Here is a 25128-nt window from a genome sequence, read left to right on the forward strand (position 1 = left end):
AAATCATGATAAGTATCATCTCATGCTGACAATCTCCAATCCTGCTGCTTCCCAACGAAGCGCTAGATTTTGAAGTAAATTACCAGTCTGCTGACTTCACTATTTTACTTCCTTTGTTTAGCCTGAGGTAGGGAATACAGCACCAGATCCAGTTCTAAATTCCCTACCTGAGGCATATGGCAAAAGAGTTTAGAACATTATGTCTTTGACACTTAAACTAAAATCTCGACAACTACTTTCAGTTTGGTTGCAATATGTGACCAGAAAATCCTCCTGGAGTTTATACAGATTTATAATCTTTCAACAGAGAAAGAAAAAAAAACAAATCCTTGTGAATTTGAACAAACGCTTGTGAAAACACAAAAAAAGACTTAAGCTCCTGGGTCAAAGATCAAGATATTATTACGAGAGGAACTCCCACTCACAGGATCAGTGCAAGGTGACAGCTGCAGTTGATGATTGGAGCAAAATTAGAAATGTGAGATTGAAGGTCTACTATCAGGAAAAAAATATGTGATGTGAGACATTGGAATTTGCTAGGATCTTCTTAGTTCACTCATAAATGCCAACATTTCACACACCTCTTCAAATGCAGAAGTTACAATAAGCGCCACCATTTATTTCCCAGCTGCACTCTGCCACTGAGTCCTTTGTCCTCAGTGACCTGGGTTCGATTCTGACCTCCGGTGCTGCTTGTGTTGAATTTGCACCTGTTTCCACGTGGGTTTCATCTGAGAGATCCAGTTTCCTCCCACATCCCAAAGATTATCCCTAGGATGTAAGCTGCGATAGCTCATGAGAAAGTGAGAGAATAACAAACTTGCACTCAACATGAAAAAGACCAAGGAATTGATCGTGGGCTTCAGGAAGGGGCATTCAAGGGAACATATACCAGGCCTCATAAAGGGGTCAGCAGTAGAAAGTGTGAGCAGTTTCAGGTTCTGGGTGTCAACATCTCTGAAGATCTATCCTTGGCGCAACATATCCATGCAATTCTAAAGAAGGCATGCCAGCCGCTAAATTTCACGAAGAGTTTGAGATTTGGTATGTTACTAAAGACTACTGCATATTTCAACAGAAGGGAGAGAGCCCTCTGACTGGTTACATCACAACCTGCTATGGAGGTTCTAATGTATAGTATTGTAAGAGGCTGCAGAGGGATGTAGACTTAGCAAGTTCCATCACAGGCACAATCTTACCTGAGGATATCTTCAAAAGGTGGTGTTTCACAAAAGCAGCATCCATCATGAAGGACGCCTGCCACCCAGAACATATCCTCTGCTCATTGCTAAGCAGGAGGTACAGGAGCCTGAAGACACCCATTCACTGTTTTAGGAACAGTCTCTTCCCCTCCACCACCAGGAGGTGGCACGGTAGAATAGTTGTTAACACAACGCTTTACATTTCCAACCACTCAAGTTCAATTCCTGCCGCAGTCTGTAAAGAGTTTGTATATTCTCTCTGGGACTGCGTGGGTTTCTCCTGGGTGCTTCAATTTCCTTCTTTCCACTGTCCAAAGACGTACCAGTTGGCACATTAATTGGTCATTGTAAATTGTCCCTGATTTGACAAGGGTTAAGTGAGAGGCTGCTGGACAGTGCAGCTCAAATGGCCAGAAGCATCTATTCTGTGCAGTAACTCAATAAAGTTTGTGATTCTGAACAAAAAGAGGGATTAACATCGGATTAGTGTAAATAGTTGCTTGATTGTCAGTTGAGGCTCAGTAGCCTGAAGGGCTCTATCTCCCTATGACTAAAACCCAGCAGAAACGTGATGGTCTGAGATGTGTCTATTTTAATCCAAGGACTATTAGGAACAAAGTGGAAGAGCTCAGAGCGTGGATCAGTACTTGGAGCTCTGATGTTGTGGCCATTACAGAGACTTGGATGGCTCAGGGGCAGAAATGGTTACTTCAAGTGCCAGGCTTTAGATGTTTCAGAAAGGACAGGGAGGGAGGCAAAAGCGGTGGGGGCATGGCACTGTGATCAGAGATAGTGTCACGACTGCAGAAAAGGAGGAAGACATGGAGGGATTGTCTACGGAGTCTCTGTGGGTGGAAGTTAGGAACAGGAAGGGGTCAATAACCCTACTGGGTGTCTTTTTTATAGACAACCCAATAGCAACTGGTCATCGAGGAGAGATAGGGAGACAGATTCTGGAAAGGTGTAATTAATAACAGGGTTGTTGAGCATTTTGGAGATAGCGATCACAATTCTATCTCCTTTACCACAGCTTTGGAGAGGGATAGGGGCAGATAAGTTAGGAAAGTGTTTAATTGGAATAAGGGGAAATATGAGGCTATCAGGCAGGAACTTGGAAGCATAAATTGTAAACAGATTTTCTCAGGGAAACGTACGGAAGAAATGTGGCAAATGTTCAGGGGATATTTGCGTGGGGTTCTGCATAGCGTGGGGTTCTGCATAGCTACGTTCCAATGAGACAGGGAAAGGATGGTAGGGTACAGGAACTGTGATGTACAAAGGCTGTTGTAAATCCAGTCAAGAAGAAAAGAAAAGCTTACAAAAGGTTCAAAAAACTAGGTATGATAGAGATCTAGAAGATTATAAGGCTAGCAGGAAGGAGCTTAAGAATGAAATTAGGAGAGCCAGAAGGGGCCATGAGAAGGACTTGCCGGACAGGATTAAGGAAAACCCCAAGGCATTCTAGAAGTATGTGAAGAGCAAAGGATAAGAAGTGAGAGAATAAGACCAATCAAGTGTGACAGTGGAAAAGTGTGAATGGAACCGGAGGAGATAGCAGAGGTACTTAATGAACATGTTGCATCAGTATTCGCTACGGAAAAGGATCTTGGCGATTACAGGGATGACTTACAGCTGACCGAAAAGCTTGAGCATGTAGATATTAAGGAAGAGGATGTTCTGGAGCTTTTGGAAAGCATCAAGTTGGATATGTCACCAGGACCAGACGAGATGTACCGCAGGCTACTGTGGAAGGGGAGGGAGGAGATAGCTGAGCCTCTGGCGATGATCTTTGCATCATTAATGGGGATGGAAGAGGTTCCAGAGGATTCGATGTTTGTGGATGTTGTTCCCTTATTCAAGAAAGGGAGTAGAGATAGCCCAGGAAACAATAGACCAGTGAGTCTTACTTCAGTGGTTGGTAAGCGGATGGAGAAGATCCTGAGAGGCAGGATTTATGAACATTTGGAGAGGGATAAAATGATTAAGAATAGTCAGCATGGCTTTGCCAAAGGCAGGTCATGCCTTATGAGCTTGATTGAATTTTTTGACAATGTGACTTAACACATTGATGAAAGTACAGCAGTAGATGTAGTGTATATAGATTTCAGCAAGGCATTTGATAAGGCACCCCATGCACACCTTATTGAGAAAGTAAGGAGGCATGGGATCCAAGGGAACATTGCTTTGTGGATCCAGAACTGACTTGCTCACAGAAGACAGAGTGATTATAGACGGGTCATATTCTGCATGGAGGTCGGTGACCAGTGGTGTGCCTCAGGGATTTGTTCTGGGACCCCAACTCTTCATGAGTTTTATAAATGACCTGGTTGAGGAAGTGGAGGGATGGGTGAGTAAATTTGCTGATGACACAAATGCTGGGGGTATTGTAGATAGTGTGTAGGGCTGTCAGAGGTTACAGCAGGACACTGATAGGATGCAAAACTGGACTGAGAAGTGGCAGATGGAGTTCAAACCAGATAGGCGTTAGGTGGTTCATTTTGGTAGGTCAAAATATGATGGCAGAATATAGTATTAATGGTAAGACTCTTGGCAGTATGGAGGATCAGAGGGATCTTGGGGTCTGAGCCCATAGGACACTCAAAGCTGCTGCGCAGGTTGGCTCTGTAGTTAAGAAGGCATATGGTGCATTGACCTTCATCAATCGTGGGATTGAGTTTAGGAGCATAGAGGTAATGTTGCAACTATATAGGACGCTGGTCAGACCCCACTTGGAGTACTGTGCTCAGTTCTGGTCGCATCACTCCAGAAAGGATGTGGAAACCATAGAAAGGGTGCAGAGGAGATTTACAAGGATGTTGCCTGGATTGGGGAACATGCCTTATGAGAATACATTGAGTGAACACTGCCTTTTCTCCTTGGAGTGACGGAGGATGAGAGGTGACCTGATAGAGGTGTATAAGATGATGAGAGGCATTGATCATGTAGATAGTCAGAGGCTTTTTCCCAGGGCTGAAATGGTTAGCATGAAAGGGCACAGTTTTAAGGTGCTTGGAAACAGGTATAGAGGAGATGTCAGGGGTAAGTTTTTTTACGCAGAGAGTGGTGAATGCGTGGAATGGGCTGCTGGCGACGGTCGTGGAGGCGGAAACGATCTTTTAAGAGACTCCTGGATAGGTACATGGAGCTTGGAAAAATAGACGGCTATGGGTATCCCAAGGTAATTTCTAAGGTAAGGATATGTTCCACACAGCCTTGTTTGCCGAAGGGCTTGTATTGTGCTGTAGGTTTTCTATATCTCTATATTTTCACGCAAAGCTCTACAGTGGTTAATGGCTGCAGTTCACCATCACCTTCTCAAGGGCAACTGAGGTGGGCAATAAATGTCGGCCCTGCTAGTCACATCCAGATCTGAAAAATAATCAAGCTCTGGAGGCTTATACCTTAAATATGTTCAACAGATTGAAATATTTAACCATGAAGGAAATCAAGGACTTTGGGTCAGGGCAGGAGTTTACCGATGTTATTCTGACACGGGGGTGGCCATCTGCCCCACTGAGACCATACTTGCTCTCAGATAAATCCCATTTCAGTGTAGTCCTGGTTTACTCACCCTCACTTGCCCAACAACTCTCATTTGATTCTTTTGCCACGTGGCTACATTAAGGGATAACATACACTTGCTAATTAGCCTACCAGCTGCTCTTTACAATATAGAACATTACAGGACAGGAAGCAGGCCAGTTAACCCATAATGTAGCGCAGAACTAATTAAATTAGGAAGCAAATGCCCAACTAATCACTCCTACCTACACAATTTCCATGTCCTTCCATTTTGTGCACATTCATATGCCTATCCAAGAGTCTGTTGTATGTTTCCATCATATTTGCCTCCCCCACCAACCAAGAAACGCACTGCAAAAACCCAAAACTCTCCATGTGAAAACCTTGTCCCTTACATCTCCTTTGAACTTACACACTCTTATTTTAAATGCATGCCCTCTGGTATTAGATCTTTCAAACCTGGGAAAAGGATACTGGCTGTCTACGCCAATTATAAACTTGTAAGCCTCTATCAGAGCTCCCCTCAACCTCCACCACTCCAAAGGATGCAACCCAATTTTGTCCAACCTCCCCTTATCAATCATGCCCTCTGATCCAAGCTGGACCCTGATAAAGTTCTTCTGCAGCCTTACCAAAGCCCCTACATCTTTCCTATAATGGGGTGAGCAGAATTGAATACAATACTTCAGATGTCTCACTGAAGTTTCATAAAGATGCAACATGACTTTCCAACTCAAACTCATTTCCTCAACTAATAAAGACAAGTATGTCATACATCTTCTTTCTCACCCTATTAACCGCTTCAGGAACCCTAAGATCCCTCTAAGCATCAACACTGTCTCTTTGCATTTAATTTTCCAAAGTACAGCACTTCCCATTTGGCTGAGTTAAACATCATCTGCCATTACTCCACCTCTATCTGTAACCAATCTATATTCAGCTGTGTTCTTTGCCAATCTTCTATGCTATCCACATCATCATTAATTTATTATCATCTGCAAATTCACCAACCCAGCCATCTGTGCTTTCATCCAGTTTATACATATCAAAAACAGCAAATGTCCCAGTACAGATCCCAGCAGAGTATCATCAGCCAGAATAAGTCCCATTAACCACTACCTTCTTTTATGGGCAAGCCAATTCATCATGTATCCCATGCATCTTAATCTTTTGGTTAAGCCTCCCATGACAGACCTTGTCAAGTGCCTCTGTAAAATTCATGCAGACAATATTCACAGCTCTACCTTCAACAACTATTTGAAAAGCTCAATCCAGTTCGTAAAACGTGAGCTGGCCTGCACAAAGCCATGTTGTCCCTAATCAGGCCATGGTTTAGCAATTGCTCTTAAATGCTATCCCTAAGCATCTTCTCCAGCAACTCCCCTACCACTAACCAGTCTATAGTTTCCAGGATTTTCCTCATTTCGCTTTTTGAATAATGGAACAACATTAGCTACTCACCAGTACTCTGGGATCTCACCCGTGTCTGGACGAGGCATAAAAAAAATTGGTTAGGGTCCAGCAACAGCAATCTGGGCATTTGTCCACCTTAATGGTCTTTAGGTGACCCAACATTGCCTCTTTATGTTAAAAAGCCAAAGCAAATTCACATTTCCCTTCCTGTCCTCAGTGTCCTTTTCTTTGGTAAATACTTATGCAAAGTACACTTTCAGGTCCTCACCCACATCTTCAACCTCCAAGCACATGTTCCCTCTGTTATCCTTAAGTGGTCCTATCTGCTCCTGACTCATTTTCTTGCTCTTGCTTTTTTGTATAGCATGTCTTGAGATTCTCTTTAATCCAATTTACCAACAACTTTTCATGGCTCATCCTGGGCTTCCTAATTCCCTTCTTGGTCTTCTACAGTCTTGCTTGATTTTACCTTCCTAAATCTTTATAGTGTTTCTTTCTTCCTTCTTGACTAAGCTTACCACCTCTCTCCTTACCTTGCCATCATCACCCTTCCTTCTTACGGGAACAGTCTGAACTCTATAGCCGTGGAAGGAAACCAGTGCAACAAGCAAAACCAATGCAGACTGAGGAGAATGTGCAAACACCCCAGAGAAAACATCTGACATCAAGATCAAATCCAGATCCTTAACGCCGCACCACCATGCCACAGGTGCCAGGAAAATGGATTTGGGGAAAGTTGGATTGTGATATGAGGCAAACTCAAAGGGTTTCCTAAATCTATTCTTGTTAAAACAAAATTTAATCTTTAAAATTTCTTTCCCAGAACTGAAGCAGTTCAAGACGGTAACTAACTCATGATCACTGCCTTAGGAGCAATCTAAGATAGCTAATAAATGCCGGGCGGCTGGTGATGCCTGCATCTTATAAACTTATAATTGTGAAAAGGTTATTTTATTGCAATTTACACTTATGTAAGTTTGGCATGAAGCAGTATATCATCTTTGAATCCAAGATTTTCACTTCACAATCTTAATTTAGTTCAGTGATAAATGGACTTAAGATGCACGTTGTGGGTGATGGAGAAATGGAAGTAAATTTTCCAGATGGTTCAAACAAAAACCATCATGACTTGTCACGACGCAAGCAAATGGATATTTGAACAGCCTGCAGGAATTGAAACTTCAAAAGCCAGCAATACAAAAGCATGGCAATTCTGAATCTCAAGTTTCCAGAATTCTGAAAAGAAAAACAGGTGTCTTGAAGGTCTGGAAAAGAAATGAGAACCAGAATAGAAAACAAAGCCTGAAAGGCAAGATAGCCAAACTGGAGAAAGCACTGGATAGAAGGGCATTAAAATGGAACAACTTCCATGTTTATAGCACCTATCATAACTTCAAAACATCCCAATGAGATTTTACATCCAACTTACTGTAGTCCCTGCTGTAATATATGGAAACTATAAACACAAATGGATAATGACAAGATAAAATGTTTATTAGTAATACTGCTCAACTGCTAAACATTGGCCAGGATTGTGCTATTTGAAGAGAAGGGAAGTAGTAAAGGTCAGATCTTTCATGACATCTGAAATGATTAAACATCCTTTTTGAAAGAGGGTTCACCGAGTGGCACCTCAATATCTAACTGAGGTAGCAATTGAGATTAAGTACTCAATTTTCTGACAGCGGCAAGGGTGACACTTGGAGCAAGGCTTAAGAACTAAGACGCAAAAGAATTCAGGAAGTCCCAATCCAGCAGCCTGATGAAAGTTGAGGTATATACCTCCAAAGTACTTGATCTGGAACCTTTGGGACATTTAATGATATTTTACTCCATTGTAAAGTGACACTTAAAGCTATTTAAAGGAAAGGAAGGAAAAGGTTTATCATTTAAGTATCTATTCAAAGCCATTAACAATTTCGATGACAACAGACACCCCTTTCGTAGTGCTTTATCAAGCCTATACAAAGAGGAAGCACTGGGGAAATAAGATGAAAATGCAAGGCACTGTTATATTCTATGTTACTGGTGGTGAATAAGACGGGGCTCCGACCCAAAAATTAATGACTGCATTGGGTTGAGGTAGGGTGAGATGATAGTTTCCGGACAAGAGGTGTCTGGAAACATGAGTTAAAAGAGCAAAAGACATGACAGTAGATCAGTAATGTCAGACATTAAATTAAATACTTTATAAATCTCAGTGATATTATCAATAGCAAAACAAGTTTCAAAGGGATGGAGATACCACAGTGGTTAAAGAAATTAAGGATAGATTTAAACTGAAAGAAAAAGCACAAAAATTGTGAAGATAGACAACTGGAAAACACACTATAAGAGCTAAGAGCAAATACATTTTAGAACTCCTAGAGAGTACTTAAAACAAATACTTTAGAGGATGAGATGTGGGAATTAAAACTGGGAAATAGAGAAATGGCAGAGATTCTAAATAATTATTTTGAACTGGTAATGGGATTGTTCTGGTCACATAGACTGAAATACATCAAAAATCTTTTGCTTGCATGCCATCCAGAGACATTTCATGCACAAGTACTTTGAAGTAGCACATAGAGGAAAACAAAGCACAGGATGCAGAATTATAGTGCTAGTTACAGAGCAAGTAAAGTTCAGGTAGAAAAATAAAGTTCAAGGGATATGATGAGATAGATTAAAAGATCAGGAGTTCGTATACATGGTATAAGATGTCTATTCAAGAGTCCTATAACTCTGTCCTTGAGCCTGGTGGTACGTGCTCTCGAGGTTTTGTATCTTCTGTTCAATGGGAGAGGGAAGAAGAGAGAATAAACAGGGTGAGAGGGGTCCTTAACTATGTTGACTGCTTTCCTGAGGCAGCAAGCAGTGTAGACACCATCATGGAGGAAAGGCTATATTTCGTTGATCAAATTCAGTTCTGGTCACCTCCTTACACGAACGAACTGAAAGTATTTGTTATTGTGAGTAAAAAAAAATCTCCATGGGTTCGCAAGTCCCATTTGTTGGTATTGAAAGCTAATACATTGATCTATTTTCTCGCACCTTAAAAGATGTAGTAGCAAGAGAATGGATGCATTGTTTGTAATCTATGAAAATTCTTCAGATTCTGGAGAGCTCCCAAAGGATTAGAAAAACATAAATGTAAAGCCACAAATCCAGAAAGAAGGGAAATAGAAAGTAGGAAACCTTTAGTCACCTAGCCTAACATTTGTAAATGGAAAAATGCTGGCGTCCACTATAAAGGTAGTAACAGCAAGAGAATTTTAAAAAAAATCAAAATAATTTAGATTACAGTTTCATTAAAGAGAAATGACATTTTTGCTAGGATTCTTTAAGGATGTAACAATTATTGGGAACAAAAGGCTATCAGTAAGTGTAATGTAGCTGAAATTCTAAAAGGCATTTTGATAAGGTACCACACAAAAGTTACTGAACAAGATAAAAATGTATGATATATTCACATAGATGGGAAACTGCTTTACTAACAGAAAAGTGTTTGCGATAAATGGATCTTTTTCAGATAGATGAACTTTATTGATAACAAGAATGGTGCCACAGTGATTAGACCTGGGCCCTCACTATTTATTATCTACAATGATTACTTGGAGAAGGGACAAACTGTGGTACAAGCAAATTTGCTCAATTTAGAAAGATAGGTGCGTTAGTAAGTTGTGAATCAGGATAGCTTAGGTAAATGGTCAATCAACGCAACTTAATTCCTTGCCTCTGAAGTGCGTTTAAGGTACTTTTCACTAGGAAATCTCAATTCTATATTCTTAAATTGGGAGTGCTTCGTACTGAAAAACCAGCTCAAGAACTCGGCTGTATACCACTTGCTGACACTGAAAGCTTGAAATGAAACAGATTCACATGCAGACCACTGCAGATACTGAAAACCCAAAATAAAGACAGAAAGTACTTGACCAGTGCTGGCATTTTGTTTTTAGTTAAGTTCACAATTTTGATGTCATGAGATCACTTTTCCCCTTTGCACCCCTATCCAACCATGACAAAGAGATATCCTCTTCCTCCTCACATCACATCTTCATTTTTATTTTGCGTGCATGACTTTAACCACATAAAAGTTTTGCAAGTATGCCCCTACATTCACACTTTTTTTTAAAACAAATTATGCTGTTATTAAGCAAGCTTAAGAAGCCTCTAACCAAGGTTATATACTTACAACAAAACTTCAGGTGGGACACATTATCTAAAGAACATGACCATCTCTTGATGAAGAGAATGGGAGAAGCTGGGCAATGCATCTATTGAGTACAGCCATGGACTAGTTTCCCCAGTGAGAAATTAATATTAAGCTCAAACTCTAAATGCCAAATATACTGGGACCATAATAGATTGAGAGTGAGATCCAGTGGGTGCAATTTCTAATAAAGTAATGTAATCTCTACAACCATTGCAGACATCAGGAAAAATAAATAATTGACTAGCTTCTGAGATACCCTGCAGCTCCAAAATGCACATCAGAATCAGAATCGCTTTATTGCCCATATATGAAACAAACCAGAATTAACTGTGGTTCAGTGCCAAGCATAAAGCATAGGACATTTCCATAACAGACAACACAATAGGAACCAGCAACTTACAAGACAGTAATGCAAACAGCCATGAGCAATCAACCATGAGCTGAATAGTCAAATGAGCTAACTTTTATTTCTACAACAGCTTTTCCATATAATCTTCAAAGAAGCAGGAAAGCAAATAATTTGTGTAATGCAAAATGTACGCAATATAAAATACTGTACAAGTCATCGAGAACCTATTTTATGCTCTTCCCATTCCAATAAACTTCCCCCCCACCCCAAATTATACTCTTATCCACCCACTAGAGACAAATTACAGCTGCTCATTAACCTACCAACACTCATAACTTCGGATGCATAAGAAACAGAAGAATTGAGGAAAACATGAAATGCCTTGATGGAACTTGGATTGAACCTCGGTATGCTGGTACTGTGAGGAAGTAGGTCTAATGCTTACACCACCATAACATCCACTAAGTTCGTTATTCATGAGTACGGGCACCACTGATTAAATTACCATTTCCTGCCCATTCTTAATTACTTGGGAACAGAAAGGCTTGTGAGGCTAATTGAGAGGACTGTTAAGTATCAATCACGTTTCTAGAGCCCTGGGCAGGTAAGTAGGATATAGAGTGGATTCTGTTTAATTGGCACACATCAGGACTAAGACATTTTGGCCCAATTAGCCGAAGTTTCATGGAAATAGTTTAAAAACGTATAAAAAAGAAACTACTGGTTAACTGAGTAATAAATTATGCATTTCAAATGAAATACAGAACAAATTAGAACACTACCAATACTTCTACAGTGTTATAAAACTGTGTCTTAGTTCCTTATGGTTATCAATGGAAGAATTTATCACAGCAATGTTCCTTTGAATGACTGTAAGTGAACAAAATTAGTGCAGACACCCAGTGTAGTCAGACAAGGAACTGCATTCATTGCCTTCCTGCATGGTCAAAATAATAAAAAACAAAATGATCAAAAATCACTGCTTTTTGAATCAGAGTCCTTTGGCCCAAATGGATAACATAACACAAGCACACGCAAAAGACGCTACTTAAAATTTAATTGTTCTGTAATGTTTAACAGCCGTTTCTTGCATCTGCAAGCCTGAATGCTTCAAACCACAGCGAGCCAAACAGTTCTGAATTATCTTACTGCTTACTTCTTGTCAATTAAAGTGCCAAAAATTACAGCTTTTTGAAGACCAACACACACAACTGATACTATTTAAATCTGTTCAGCAACAGAAACATAGGAATCCTGACTATTTTGTCAATTAGTTTTTCCACTTTAAAAGTTGTCCTGAATAAGCCATGATTAACCGATGGCCCAATGAACCAGAAACTGCTGTATTTTCTTCTCTGAAAGTTGTTAGTGAATCAGCTGTTTTTTTAAACAACAATTCTGTTGCTTCATGATTACCCATTATATAAACTATTTCTAAAAAATCTAGTTTTATTCCTGAGTCATGATGAAGCGTCTTGGCCAGAAACATTTAACTGTTTATTCATTTCCACAGATGCTGCCTGACCTGCTGAGTTCTTCCAGCATTTAGTGTGTGTTGCTCTAGTTCTATTTAATCATCTGAATTAATTTTCTCACGACTGAACAAAGGATTCAGATTTAAATGCAAACTGCAGAAATGGATTACATTTTATATAAACAGCTACACCTACAAACCAGTCATTAAAATTGGCCCAAAATATCTCGGAAGCATCAGCTTGCCACTCCCTTACTCAATCTGAACTAATAATCTGCACTGTGACTATAAATAGCTGCCAACTATGTTTGCAAAGCCTCTGAAATGGACAACTTTCAAAACCCATTAAAATTAATCATTAATACGTCAATCATTAAAACTTGGGGAAAACTTAAGTTTAAAACACTTAAACGGCTACATTTAACTCAATTGAAATGTAATTAATGTTACATTTTATCCTCTTTCAAAATGAATAGTTGTATTTGGTAGAGATAAGTGAACAGAGCTATTGTTTGAGGTCAAAGATTTGGGTCTGCTGGACAGTCTTCAGCTTGAAAGGTTAAACCCTCGTTCCACAAATGCTGCCTGATCTGTTTGTGTTTCCAGAATTGTCTCTGTTAATTTTAGATTTCCAACACTATAGCGAGCAGAGATTCAACAGACAGATTTCCTATCACAATTCAAAGTTGCTGGTGAACGCAGCAGGCCAAGCAGCATCTATAGGAAGAGGCGCAGTCGACGTTTCAGGCCGAGACCCTTCGTCAGGACTAACTGAAGGAAGAGTGAGTAAGGGATTTGAAAGCTGGAGGGGGAGGGGGAGATGCAAAATGATAGGAGAAGACAGGAGGGGGAGGGATAGAGCCGAGAGCTGGACAGGTGACAGGCAGAAGGGGATACGAGAGGATCATGGGACAGGAGGTCCGGGAAGAAAGACGGGGGGGGGGGGGTGACCCAGAGGATGGGCAAGAGGTATATTCAGAGGGACAGAGAGAGAAAAAGGAGAGTGAGAGAAAGAATATGTGCATAAAAAAGAGTAACAGATGGGGTACGAGGGGGAGGTGGGGCCTAGCGGAAGTTAGAGAAGTCAATGTTCATGCCATCAGGTTGGAGGCTACCCATACGGAATATAAGGTGTTGTTCCTCCAACCTGAGTGTGGCTTCATCTTTACAGTAGAGGAGGCCGTGGATAGACATGTCAGAATGGGAATGGGATGTGGAATTAAAATGTGTGGCCACTGGGAGATCCTGCTTTCTCTGGCGGACAGAGCGTAGATGTTCAGCAAAGCGGTCTCCCAGTCTGCGTCGGGTCTCACCAATATATAAAAGGCCACATCGGGAGCACCGGACGCAGTATATCACCCCAGTCGACTCACAGGTGAAGTGATGCCTCACCTGGAAGGACTGTTTGGGGCCCTGAATGGTGGTAAGGGAGGAAGTGTAAGGGCATGTGTAGCACTTGTTCCGCTTACACGGATAAGTGCCAGGAGGGAGATCAGTGGGGAGGGATGGGGGGGACGAATGGACAAGGGAGTTGTGTAGGGAGCGATCCCTGCGGAATGCAGAGAGAGGCGGGGAGGGAAAGATATGCTTAGTGGTGGGATCCCGTTGGAGGTGGCGGAAGTTACGGAGAATAATATGTTGGACCCGGAGGCTGGTGGGGTGGTAGGTGAGGACCAGGGGAACCCTATTCCTAGTGGGGTGGTGGGAGGATGGAGTGAGAGCAGATGTACGTGAAATGGGGGAGATGCGTTTAAGAGCAGAGTTGATAGTGGAGGAAGGGAAGCCCCTTTCTTTAAAAAATGAAGACATCTCCCTCGTCCTAGAATGAAAAGCCTCATCCTGAGAGCAGATGCGGCGGAGACGGAGGAATTGCGAGAAGGGGATGGCGTTTTTGCAGGAGACAGGGTGAGAAGAGGAATAGTCCAGATAGCTGTGAGAGTCAGTAGGCTTATAGTAGACATCAGTGGATAAGCTGTCTCCAGAGACAGAGACAGAAAGATCTAGAAAGGGGAGGGAGGTGTCGGAAATGGACCAGGTAAACTTGAGGGCAGGGTGAAAGTTGGAGGCAAAGTTAATAAAGTCAACGAGTTCTGCATGCGTGCAGGAAGCAGCGCCAATGCAGTCGTCGATGTAGCGAAGGAAAAGTGGGGGACAGATACCAGAATAGGCACGGAACATAGATTGTTCCACAAACCCAACAAAAAGGCAGGCATAGCTAGGACCCATACGGGTGCCCATAGCTACACCTTTAGTTTGGAGGAAATGGGAGGAGCAAAAGGAGAAATTATTAAGAGTAAGGACTAATTCTGCTAGACGGAGCAGAGTGGTGGTAGAGGGGAACTGATTAGGTCTGGAATCCAAAAAGAAGCGTAGAGCTTTGGGACCGTCCTGATGGGGGATGGAAGTATATAGGGACTGGACATCCATGGTGAAAATAAAGCGGTGGGGGGCCAGGGAACTTAAAATCATCGAAAAGTTTAAGACATGACATAAATGTCACGAACATTTATGTTACGCTCTTAAACTTTTCGATGATTTTAAGTTCCCTGGCCCCCACCGCTTTATTTTCACCTTGGATGTCCAGTCCCTATATACTTCCATCCCCCATCAGGAAGGTCTCAAAGCTCTACGCTTCTTTTTGGATTCCAGACCTAATCAGTTCCCCTCTACCACCACTCTGCTCCGTCTAGCAGAATTAGTCCTTACTCTTAATAATTTCTCCTTTTGCTCCTCCCATTTCCTCCAAACTAAAGGTGTAGCTATGGGCACCCGTATGGGTCCTAGCTATGCCTGCCTTTTTGTTGGGTTTGTGGAACAATCTATGTTCCGTGCCTATTCTGGTATCTGTCCCCCACTTTTCCTTCGCTACATCGACGACTGCATTGGCGCTGCTTCCTGCACGCATGCAGAACTCGTTGACTTTATTAACTTTGCCTCCAACTTTCACCCTGCCCTCAAGTTTACCTGGTCCATTTCCGACACCTCCCTCCCCTTTCTAGATCTTTCTGTCTCTGTCTCTGGAGACAGCTTATCCACTGATGTCTACTATAAGCCTACTGACTCTCACAGCTATCTGGACTATTCCTCTTCTCACCCTGTCTCCTGCAAAAACGCCATCCCCTTCTCGCAATTCCTCCGTCTCCGCCGCATCTGCTCTCAGGATGAGGCTTTTCATTCTAGGACGAGGGAGATGTCTTCATTTTTTAAAGAAAGGGGCTTCCCTTCCTCCACTATCAACTCTGCTCTTAAACGCATCTCCCCCATTTCACGTACATCTGCTCTCACTCCATCCTCCCACCACCCCACTAGGAATAGGGTTCCCCTGGTCCTCACCTACCACCCCACCAGCCTCCGGGTCCAACATATTATTCTCCGTAACTTCCGCCACCTCCAACGGGATCCCACCACTAAGCATATCTTTCCCTCCCCGCCTCTCTCTGCATTCCGCAGGGATCGCTCCCTACACAACTCCCTTGTCCATTCGTCCCCCCCATCCCTCCCCACTGATCTCCCTCCTGGCACTTATCCGTGTAAGCGGAACAAGTGCTACACATGCCCTTACACTTCCTCCCTTACCACCATTCAGGGCCCCAAACAGTCCTTCCAGGTGAGGCATCACTTCACCTGTGAGTCGACTGGGGTGATATACTGCGTCCGGTGCTCCCGATGTGGCCTTTTATATATTGGTGAGACCCGACGCAGACTGGGAGACCGCTTTGCTGAACATCTACGCTCTGTCCGCCAGAGAAAGCAGGATCTCCCAGTGGCCACACATTTTAATTCCACATCCCATTCCCATTCTGACATGTCTATCCACGGCCTCCTCTACTGTAAAGATGAAGCCACACTCAGGTTGGAGGAACAACACCTTATATTCCGTATGGGTAGCCTCCAACCTGATGGCATGAACATTGACTTCTCTAACTTCCGCTAGGCCCCACCTCCCCCTCGTACCCCATCTGTTACTCTTTTTTATGCACACATTCTTTCTCTCACTCTCCTTTTTCTCCCTCTGTCCCTCTGAATATACCTCTTGCCCATCCTCTGGGTCACCCCCCCCCCGTCTTTCTTCCCGGACCTCCTGTCCCATGATCCTCTCGTATCCCCTTCTGCCGATCACCTGTCCAGCTCTCGGCTCCATCCCTCCCCCTCCTGTCTTCTCCTATCATTTTGCATCTCCCCCTCCCCCTCCAGCTTTCAAATCCCTTACTCACTCTTCCTTCAGTTAGTCCTGACGAAGGGTCTCGGCCTGAAACGTCGACTGCGCCTCTTCCTATAGATGCTGCTTGGCCTGCTGCGTTCACCAGCAACTTTGATGTATGTTGCTTGAATTTCCAGCATCTGCAGAATTCCTGTTGTTTCCTATCACAATTGTCAGGATACTGCAGGAAATTGGCACTCCACTGCGGGATATTGAGAAGTCCAATATCAAAATGCAGGGAGAATGGCAGCAATAAGAACTCCTCAGAATCTGGTGCTTTCACTTTTGTGCCTACATGCAGGGGCATCTGAACTTTTTGAGAGTTATATGGGGAAATGTCACTGAAGCAACTCAGGTAAACATGGGGCTTCACATATAATACTATTGTTTCATCCAAAAGGAGTGTCTAACCAATGATAGAAACCAATACACTATTCATTCTACTCGTTGGTCCTTAAAATAAATGAGATTATCTTAGACATCCTACAGCATTCGTTCAACATTTTACAAAATCAGATCAATGACAATATTAAAAGCTAGAACACACATGAACACAAATAGCAATAGAAATATCACCAAAAATAAAACAAATTAAATATAGTGATAATGACAGAAGCCCAGGACGTTTTTTTTATATGCACGGGATCAATATCCGGTACCAGTTTACACAAAGCACTGAAATATATCACTTAATAATGTGAAAAGGAACGGGCTACGAGGATCGTGTTACAGGTCCAATCTGATGGCTTTTAATAGACTGTAAAATCTAGCTGCAGCTATCCCTGAGAGTCTGGATCATTTATGATAAAACCTACTGAGCGGGACGAAAAAAAGCTTCAGAACATTTATTGGTCATTTGGTTGGCTGTGCAATTCTTATATAAAAAACTTGAAAACTGGCCGATGTTTAACTGCAATGCTATGTTTCAAAGTGCCCATTTCAGAACTGCAGTTGATGGTGAAGCACATTACCTTCACAAAATAAATCATACATGTCTTACCTGATACATTCCAACTCCTATGTGTTTTGGCTCAATTTTTACTAACTCAGCCAATGGATCCTGAACACGTCTTGCTATGGATACTAGAGAGGGAAAACAGACAAGAAACACAAGGCCATTGAAACATGCAACTTACTTAAGTCACAATTCACAATAAAATTTTTTTCTTCACTCTCTTCACATTTTTGTATTCATGGCAAAGTTAATGTTCATGAGTGCATTTGTAGAATGGAATTTTATGAAAATACTCTTTAATTAAGGATGCAGGAAGGAGATAAATTATGTTCTAATTTCAACAGCTAGCTTACTAAAATCACACTCTTAAGAGATAAATGCAGTCCGTTAAGTTACATTTTCCTGTTCTATTAATTTTTAGATACATATTCCAGTTAAATACAAATACCAATTATTCTTGCCCTGCCAGACCCCACGTGAAAATAAAGTCATTCCATTTCAGCAATTCCTTGTGGGAATAGATCCCAGCAGAACTTGGCAATACTGGAATGATGTGGAAGCGGGGGTACCAATAGAACACAGATGAAGACCATGAGAGGGAAAAAAACGATAAGACTCATAGAATCATACAAGACAATGGCACATAGATTTTATTCCGCTCACTGAACCTATGCTGGCAAAAAGATTGTAGGCTTATCCCATTGCCAGTTTTTGGTGTACGTCTAGGCAAGGTATGCTCATTCAGGTATCTGCTAAGTGTGGTGAAAGCTTCATCCTAGACATTCTTTCTATCAATTTCTTTGTTATCAAGGTCGTCTCTTTGGACAGAGATGAGGAGGTATTTCTTCAGCCAGAGGGTGGTGAATCTGTAGATTCATTGCTACTGACAGCCCTGGAAGCCAAGTCAGTGGTATATTTAAAGCGGAGATTGATATGTTCTTGATTAATAAGGGCATCTAAGGTTTCAGGGAGAAGTCAAATGGATGGGTTGAAATCAGCTGAGATCAGAGGGCGGAGCAGTCTTGATGGGCCAAATAGCATAATCCTGCGTTGATGCCTTATGATCTAATACACCCCCCCATAACCCTTCTACAAGTTAACTTGAATGTTGCTACTTTCTACTCGGAGAAATACATCCTATTTATTTTGTCTCACAAACAAGAGAAAATCTGCAAAAGCTGTAAATGCAAGCAACACACACAAAATGTTGGAGGAACTCAGCAGGCCAGGCAGTTTGTTTTTTTGGAAAAGAGTACAGTTAACGTTTCGAGCTGAGACCCTTCAGCAGGACTGTAGCAAAAAAAGATGAGGAGTAGGGTTAAAAGGTGGGGTGAGGGGGATAGAGAAACACAAAGTGATAGGTGAAACCAGGGAGGGGGAGGGGTGAAGTAAAGAGCTGGGAAATTGATTGGTGAAAGAGATACAGTGCTGGAGAAGGGAGGGTTCAAAAGGAGAGGACAGAAGGCTGTGGAAGAAAGAAAAGGCAGGAGGAGCACCAGAGGGAGGCAATGGGCAGGCAAGGAGTTAATGTAAAAGAGGGAAAACGGGATGGAGAATGGTGAAGGGGTGGGGGGCATTACCAGGAGTTCGAGGAATCGATGTTCATGCTGTCAAGTTAGAGGCTACACAAGACGGAATAAAAGGTGTTGTCTCTCCAACCCGAGTGTGGCCTCATCACGAAAGTGGAAGAGGCCATGGATAGACATATCGGAATGGGACTGGGAAGTGGAATTAAAATGGGTGGGACTGGGAAGTGGAATTAAAATGGGTGGGACTGGGAGATCCCACTTTTTCTGGCGGATGGAGCATAGGTGCTCAGCGAAGCGGCCTCCCAATCTACGGTGGGTCTCACTGATATACAAGAGGCCACACTGGGAGCACTGGACACAGTATGCAACCCCAACAGGCTCACAGGTGAAGTGTTGCCTTATCTGGAAGGATTGTTTGGGGCCCTGAAGTCAAGTCAAGTCAAGTCACTTTTTATTGTCATTTCAACCATAACTGCTGGTACAGAACACAGTAAAAATGAGACAACCGTTTCCAGGACCATGGTGCTACATGAAACAATACAAAAACTACACTGAACTACGTAAAAACAACACAAAAACTACACTAGACTACAGACCTATCCAGGACTGCATAAACTGCACAGAACAGTGCAGGCACTACAATAAATAATAAACAAGATAGTAGGCACAGTAGAGGGTATAGTACAGCAGTCCCTATCCACCGGGCCGCAAAGCATGTGCTACCGGGCCGTGAGGAAACGATAGGAGTCAGCTGCACCTTTCCTCATTCCCTGTCATGCACTCTTGAACTTGAACACAGGGTTGCCAACTGTCCCGTACTTGCCGGGACATCTGGTATATTGGGTTAAATTGGTTTGTCCCGTATTTCCCCCGCTAAGGTATAACGTTTTTATGAAACCTCTCGTGCCAAAATGGTGTAAAGCGCAGAAGCAATTACCATTAATTTATATAGGAAAAATTTTTGAGCGTTCCCAGACCCAAAAAATAACCTAACAAATCATACCAAATAACACATAAAACCAAAAATAAATAACATTAACATGTAGTAAAAGCAGGAATGATATGATAAATACACAGCCTATATAAAGTAGAAATAACGTATGTACAGCGTAGTCAGGAAGATGAAGGCAAAAGTGATTTGCGGGGAAAAAATTGGCATGTACGCGCATGCACACATCACATGTCCACATCACACATGCGCACATGGGTGCCCGCACAAGGCTTCATGGTCATGGTAGTCTTTCCTGGGGTAAAGTGTCCCGGAATTTGACTGCTACTTTTGTCCCTTATTTGGGAGTGAGAAAGCTGGCAACCCAAACTGTAAAAGACACGTTGAGGTGAGTTTAACCCTACTTCAACACTGCTTCCCCTCCCCCACCGGTCGGCCGGTCCGCAAGAATATTGTCAATATTAAACCGGTCCGCGGTGCAAAAATGGTTGAGGACCCCTGGTATAGTAGGTTGGTGTCAGGCCAGGCTCTGGGTATTGAGGAGTCTGATGGCTTGGGGGAAGAAACTGTTACATAGTCTGGTCATGAGAGCCCGAATGCTTCGGTGCCTTTTTCCAGATGGCAGGAGGGAGAAGAGTTTATATGAGGGGTGCGTGGGGTCCTTCATAATGCTGTTTGCTTTGCGGATGCAGCGTGTGGTGTAAATGTCTGTGATGGCAGGAAGAGAGACCCCGATGATCTTCTCAGCTGACCTCACTATCCACTGCAGAGCCTTGCGATCCGAGCAGTAAGGGAGGACGTCTCCTTCATTCTGGAAGGTAAAACCTCATCCTGAGAGCAGATGTGGCGGAAGGGAGGAATTGAGAGAAAGGGGTGGTATTTCTACAAGTAACAGAGTGGGAGGAGATATAGTCCAGATAGCTGTGAGATTCTGTGGGTTTATAATAGACACCTGTAGATACGCTGTCTCTAGAGACAGAGACAGAGAGATTGAGAAAGGGAAGGGAGGTGTCGTAAAAGGACCAGGTAAACTTGAGGGCGGAGTGGAAGTTGGAGGCAAATTAGATGAAATCTATGAGTTCTGCATGGGTGCAGGAAGCAGCACCAATGCTGTAATTGATGTAACATAGGAAAACTGCAGGTTGGCCACCAGTGTAGGCTTGGAACATAGACAGTTCCACGTAGCTGACAAACAGGCTGGCACAGCTGGGACCCATGCCTGTGGCTACACCTTTTGTTTGAAGGAAGTGGGAAGAGCCAAAGGAGAAATTATTAAGAGTGAGGACAAGCTCCACTAGGTGGAGCAGAGTGGTGGTGGAGGGGAAGTGGTTGGGTCTGCTGTCCAGAAAGAAACGGAGAGCTTTGAGGAACTTCCTGGTGGGGAATGGAGGTGTATTGGGACGGCACATCCTTAGTAAAAATAAGATGATGGGGGCCAGGGAACTTGAAATCATTGAAAAGATCCAGAGTGTGTGAAGTGTCATGAATGAAGCTAGGTAGGGACTGAACAAGAGGGGATAAAACAGAGTTGAGATATGAGATATGAGTTCAGTGGGGCAGGAACAAGCTGAAACAATGGACCTACCTGGACAAGTGGGTTTGTGGATCTTGGGTAGAAGGCAGAAATGGGAGGTGTGGGGTGCAGGAACTATAAGGTTGGTGGCAGTGGATGGGAGATCCCAGAGTTAATAAGGTTGGTGATGGTGTGAGAAACAATGGCCTTGTACTCCTTAGTGGAGACCTGCTCAAGGGGTAAGTAAAAGGAGGTGTCTGAGAGTTGTCGCTGGGCCTCAGCAAGGTAGAGATCTGTACGCCAGACTACTACAGCACCACCCCCCCCTTATCTGTGGGTTTGATGGTGAGGTTAGGATTGGTGTGGAGGGAGTGGAGAGCAGAGTGTTCGGAAGGAGTGAGATTGAAATTGGAGAGAGGAGTGTTGAAGTCAAGACAGTTGATGTCCCATCAGCAGTTGGCAATGAAAAGGCCCACAGCAGGCAAAAGGTAACAAGGAAGAGAAGGATTTGAGGACGGCAGAAGGAGACATGGGTGTTGGGTGTAGAGTCCTTGCCAAAGAAATAGGCTCGGAGACAGAGGCAGAAGAAGAGCCAAGCATCATGACGGGCGCGGATTGAGGTGTGGGAATAGGGTTGTCATGGCGTTGCAACTTCATTCACCTCAATTCTTCTTCACCTGAATTTTCTTATCCAAAGGTTTTTTGGAAGTCAAGAATGAGGCATAAAACTTGTTGCTTATGGCTGTTTTACAAGATGTTACAAAAATGTAAAATAGAAAAAAGGAGCCAAGAGAACGAACAAAAGATAAAGAAAAAAAGGTAGTCGTGGTCATCTTGTACTCAGAGTGGAGGAAAAAAATTCCAATGTTAACAATTAGTCTATAAAGTAGTCAGATTTAAGTAATGTGACACCTGCTATAGAAAACTAAGAAGCTTCTGGAAGAATACAGTAGCAACTGTACTGTAATTGCTGGAAAATTCACTAAAATACCAGTACATAGTTGATTATAAAAAAATACAAGCAAGCACAAGTTAAACTACAAGAAAAATGATAACTCTACATCCCAATCCAACAGAACTCTGACTAGACAGTCTCCTCACATAAATTAGAGGCAGATGATCTGCTTTGCTGAGACAAGCAGATGTTTGCACGCTAGGGTTAGAAGCACACTGGTGTTACTTCCAGCGTACTAACTGCTTTGGTTTTCTCTTTCCTGAAATCTATTAAGTATCCTTTGATCCTATGTGCCTTAATCATCTGCTCAGCCGACTTTGAGGGACCTTGTCAAGGATTTACTGAAGTCTATATAGACAACATCCACTGCCCTACTCTTTTCTTCAGCATAACCTTCCCCAATCTCATTTCTCCCCAGGTCCTTCTCCTTGGTGAATGTAGATGCAAAGTACTCATCAAGTATCTTGCCCACTTGCTAGGCAGAATTCCCCTGTTTTGTTCTTGAATTGTACAGGTATCCTCTGCTTTTCAAAAGTTCGCTTTACGCCACTTCGCTATTACGAAAGACCTACATTAGTACCTGTTTTCGCTAACCGAAATTAATCCGAAGAGGATTTTTGCTTTTATTGAAAAAGGCGAAAAGTGAAAATGGCGAAAAGTGAAAATGGCGCTCAGCATTTGTTTTGCAGCAAGCCGTTATAGAGGTAGCGTGCACCCTGAGCAGTAAAAGTGGCACTGCCATGCTCCTTTCTACGGAGCTGGTGGTAGACCTGAGGAGAGCTAAGGTACCGGTGACCCGTTTCCATCCAGGAGGTCAGTGTGGACATGGTGGAGGATTACAAATACCTGGGGATATGAATTGACAATAAACTGGACTGGTCTAAGAACACTGAGGCTGTCTACAAGAAGGGTCAGAGCCGTCTCTATTTCCTGAGGAGACTGAGCTCCTTTAAAATCTGCCGGATGATGCTGAGGATGCTCTACGAGTCTGTGGTGGCCAGTGCGATCATGTTTGCTATTGTGTGCTGGGGCAGCAGGCTGAGGGTGGCAGACACCAACAGAATCAACAAACTCATTCGTTAAAGCCAGTGATGTTGTGGGGATGGAACTGGACTCTCTGACGGTGGTGTCTGAAAAGAGGATGCTGTCTAAGTTGCATGCCATCTTGGTCAATGTCTCCCATCCACTACATAATGTACTGGGTGGACACAGGAGTACATTCAGCCAGAGACTCATTCCACTGAGATGCAACACAGAGCGTCATAGGAAGTCATTCCTGCCTGCGGCCATCAAACTTTACAACTCCTCCCTTGGAGGGTCAGACACCCTGAGCAGATAGGCTGGTCCTGGACTTATTTCATAATTTACTGGCATAATTTACATATTACTATTTAACTATTTATGGTTCTATTACTATTTATTATTTATGGAGCAACTGTAACGAAAACCAATTTCCCCCGGGATTAATAAAGTATGACTATGACTTTGACTTCCCTGGGAACTACACTCAGCATCTCAGCATCAAGCCGCCATAGCTTTGAACTGTGTCTGTGAGCATTTGTGCTTTATCTCGATTTATTTTGTGCATCCGTTAGCAAGATGTGTCCTAAGGTATCAGAAAAGCCCAAGAGAGCTCGTAAGGGTGTTCTGCTTAGCGTAAAACTGGACGTAATTAAGTGTTCCAATCATGGTGAACGAAATAAAGACATTGTGCGTGCGTTGAACTTGCCTGCGTCCACCATTTGTACTATTTACACGCAGAAAGAAAGAATCTTGAAAGCTGCCGACGTTACTATTGGCGTTAGTGACCTGCCTACCCTGATGGATTCAAACGATGATGAGATGTTAATAGATGACCACTCTTCCTCTCTCTCTCCTACACCTCAATCTCCTGTACCTCCCACCACCCCAACCTCCAACGACTCAGCTTAACACACCATCATCACCACCACCTCTCAACCTTCCAGTGTGCTCGCTGTCTTCCTGATTCTGGTAAGTGAAACTACACTGTACATACATTATTTCTACTTTATATAGGCTGTGTATTTATCATATCATTCCTGCTTTTACTAAACGTTAGTGTTACTTTAGGTTTTATGTGTTATTTGGTATGATTTGGTAGATTATTTTTTTTGGGTCTGGGAATGCTCAGAAATTTTTCCCATATAAATTAATGGTAATTGCTTCTTCGCTTTATGCCATTTCAGCTTACGAAAGGTTTCATAGGAATGCCCTACTTTCGGATAGCGGAGGAAACCTGTATTATCCTTTCAGGATCTGCGCCTTTTGTTTGCAATACAAAATACTTTTGGGACTTATCAATCCTACTCGCCAAAGCATTTCATGACCCTTTTTACTGCCTTGATTCCCTGAAGTACTTTCCTGCTTCCTTTATATTCCTCAGGGGCCGAGTTCGATCTCAGCTTCCTTAACCTTACATTTGTGTCTTTTATTTCATTGAATAATCACCTGAAAACAACCAACAATTAAACTAATGAAATATACACTATCCAGACACTAATGAATACCAGGACATATTTTATTATTACTTCTTATTACTTCTGACTTGAAAAACAATTTAAAAATATATTTTTCACTTTCTGTGAGCCAATCGGCTGGTCCTGGACTTATTTCCTGGCATAATTTACATATTATTATTTAACTATTTATGGTTTTATATTGCTATATTTATACTCTATTCTTGGTTGGTGCAACTGTAACAAAAACCAATTTCCCTCAGGATCAATAAAGTATGACTATGACTATGAAGTGTAATCGAGAGAAAGCCACAGTTAAAGAAAAAATACATTATCTTGAAGGGACTCTTGTGAAAGCCTCATTATTAGAGCAGATGCAAGAGATGGTAAGGAA

The 25128-nt window shown here is 42.6% G+C and overlaps 1 protein-coding gene across 3 annotated transcripts in view; it reads right to left on the bottom strand.

Moving 5' to 3' along the window:
• srbd1 (S1 RNA binding domain 1) overlaps positions 1-25128 on the bottom strand; it is a 319766-nt gene that overhangs the window by 139587 nt on the left and 155051 nt on the right. For all 3 annotated transcript variants that reach the window (XM_063055672.1, XM_063055670.1, XM_063055671.1), the window contains exon 17: positions 17357-17439. In XM_063055672.1, the coding sequence (XP_062911742.1) occupies positions 17357-17439 (83 nt within the window). The remainder of the gene's footprint in view (positions 1-17356; positions 17440-25128) is intronic.

This window comes from Mobula hypostoma, chromosome 8 (assembly GCF_963921235.1).
Source record: "Mobula hypostoma chromosome 8, sMobHyp1.1, whole genome shotgun sequence".
Classification (NCBI taxonomy): Eukaryota; Metazoa; Chordata; class Chondrichthyes; order Myliobatiformes; family Myliobatidae; genus Mobula; species Mobula hypostoma.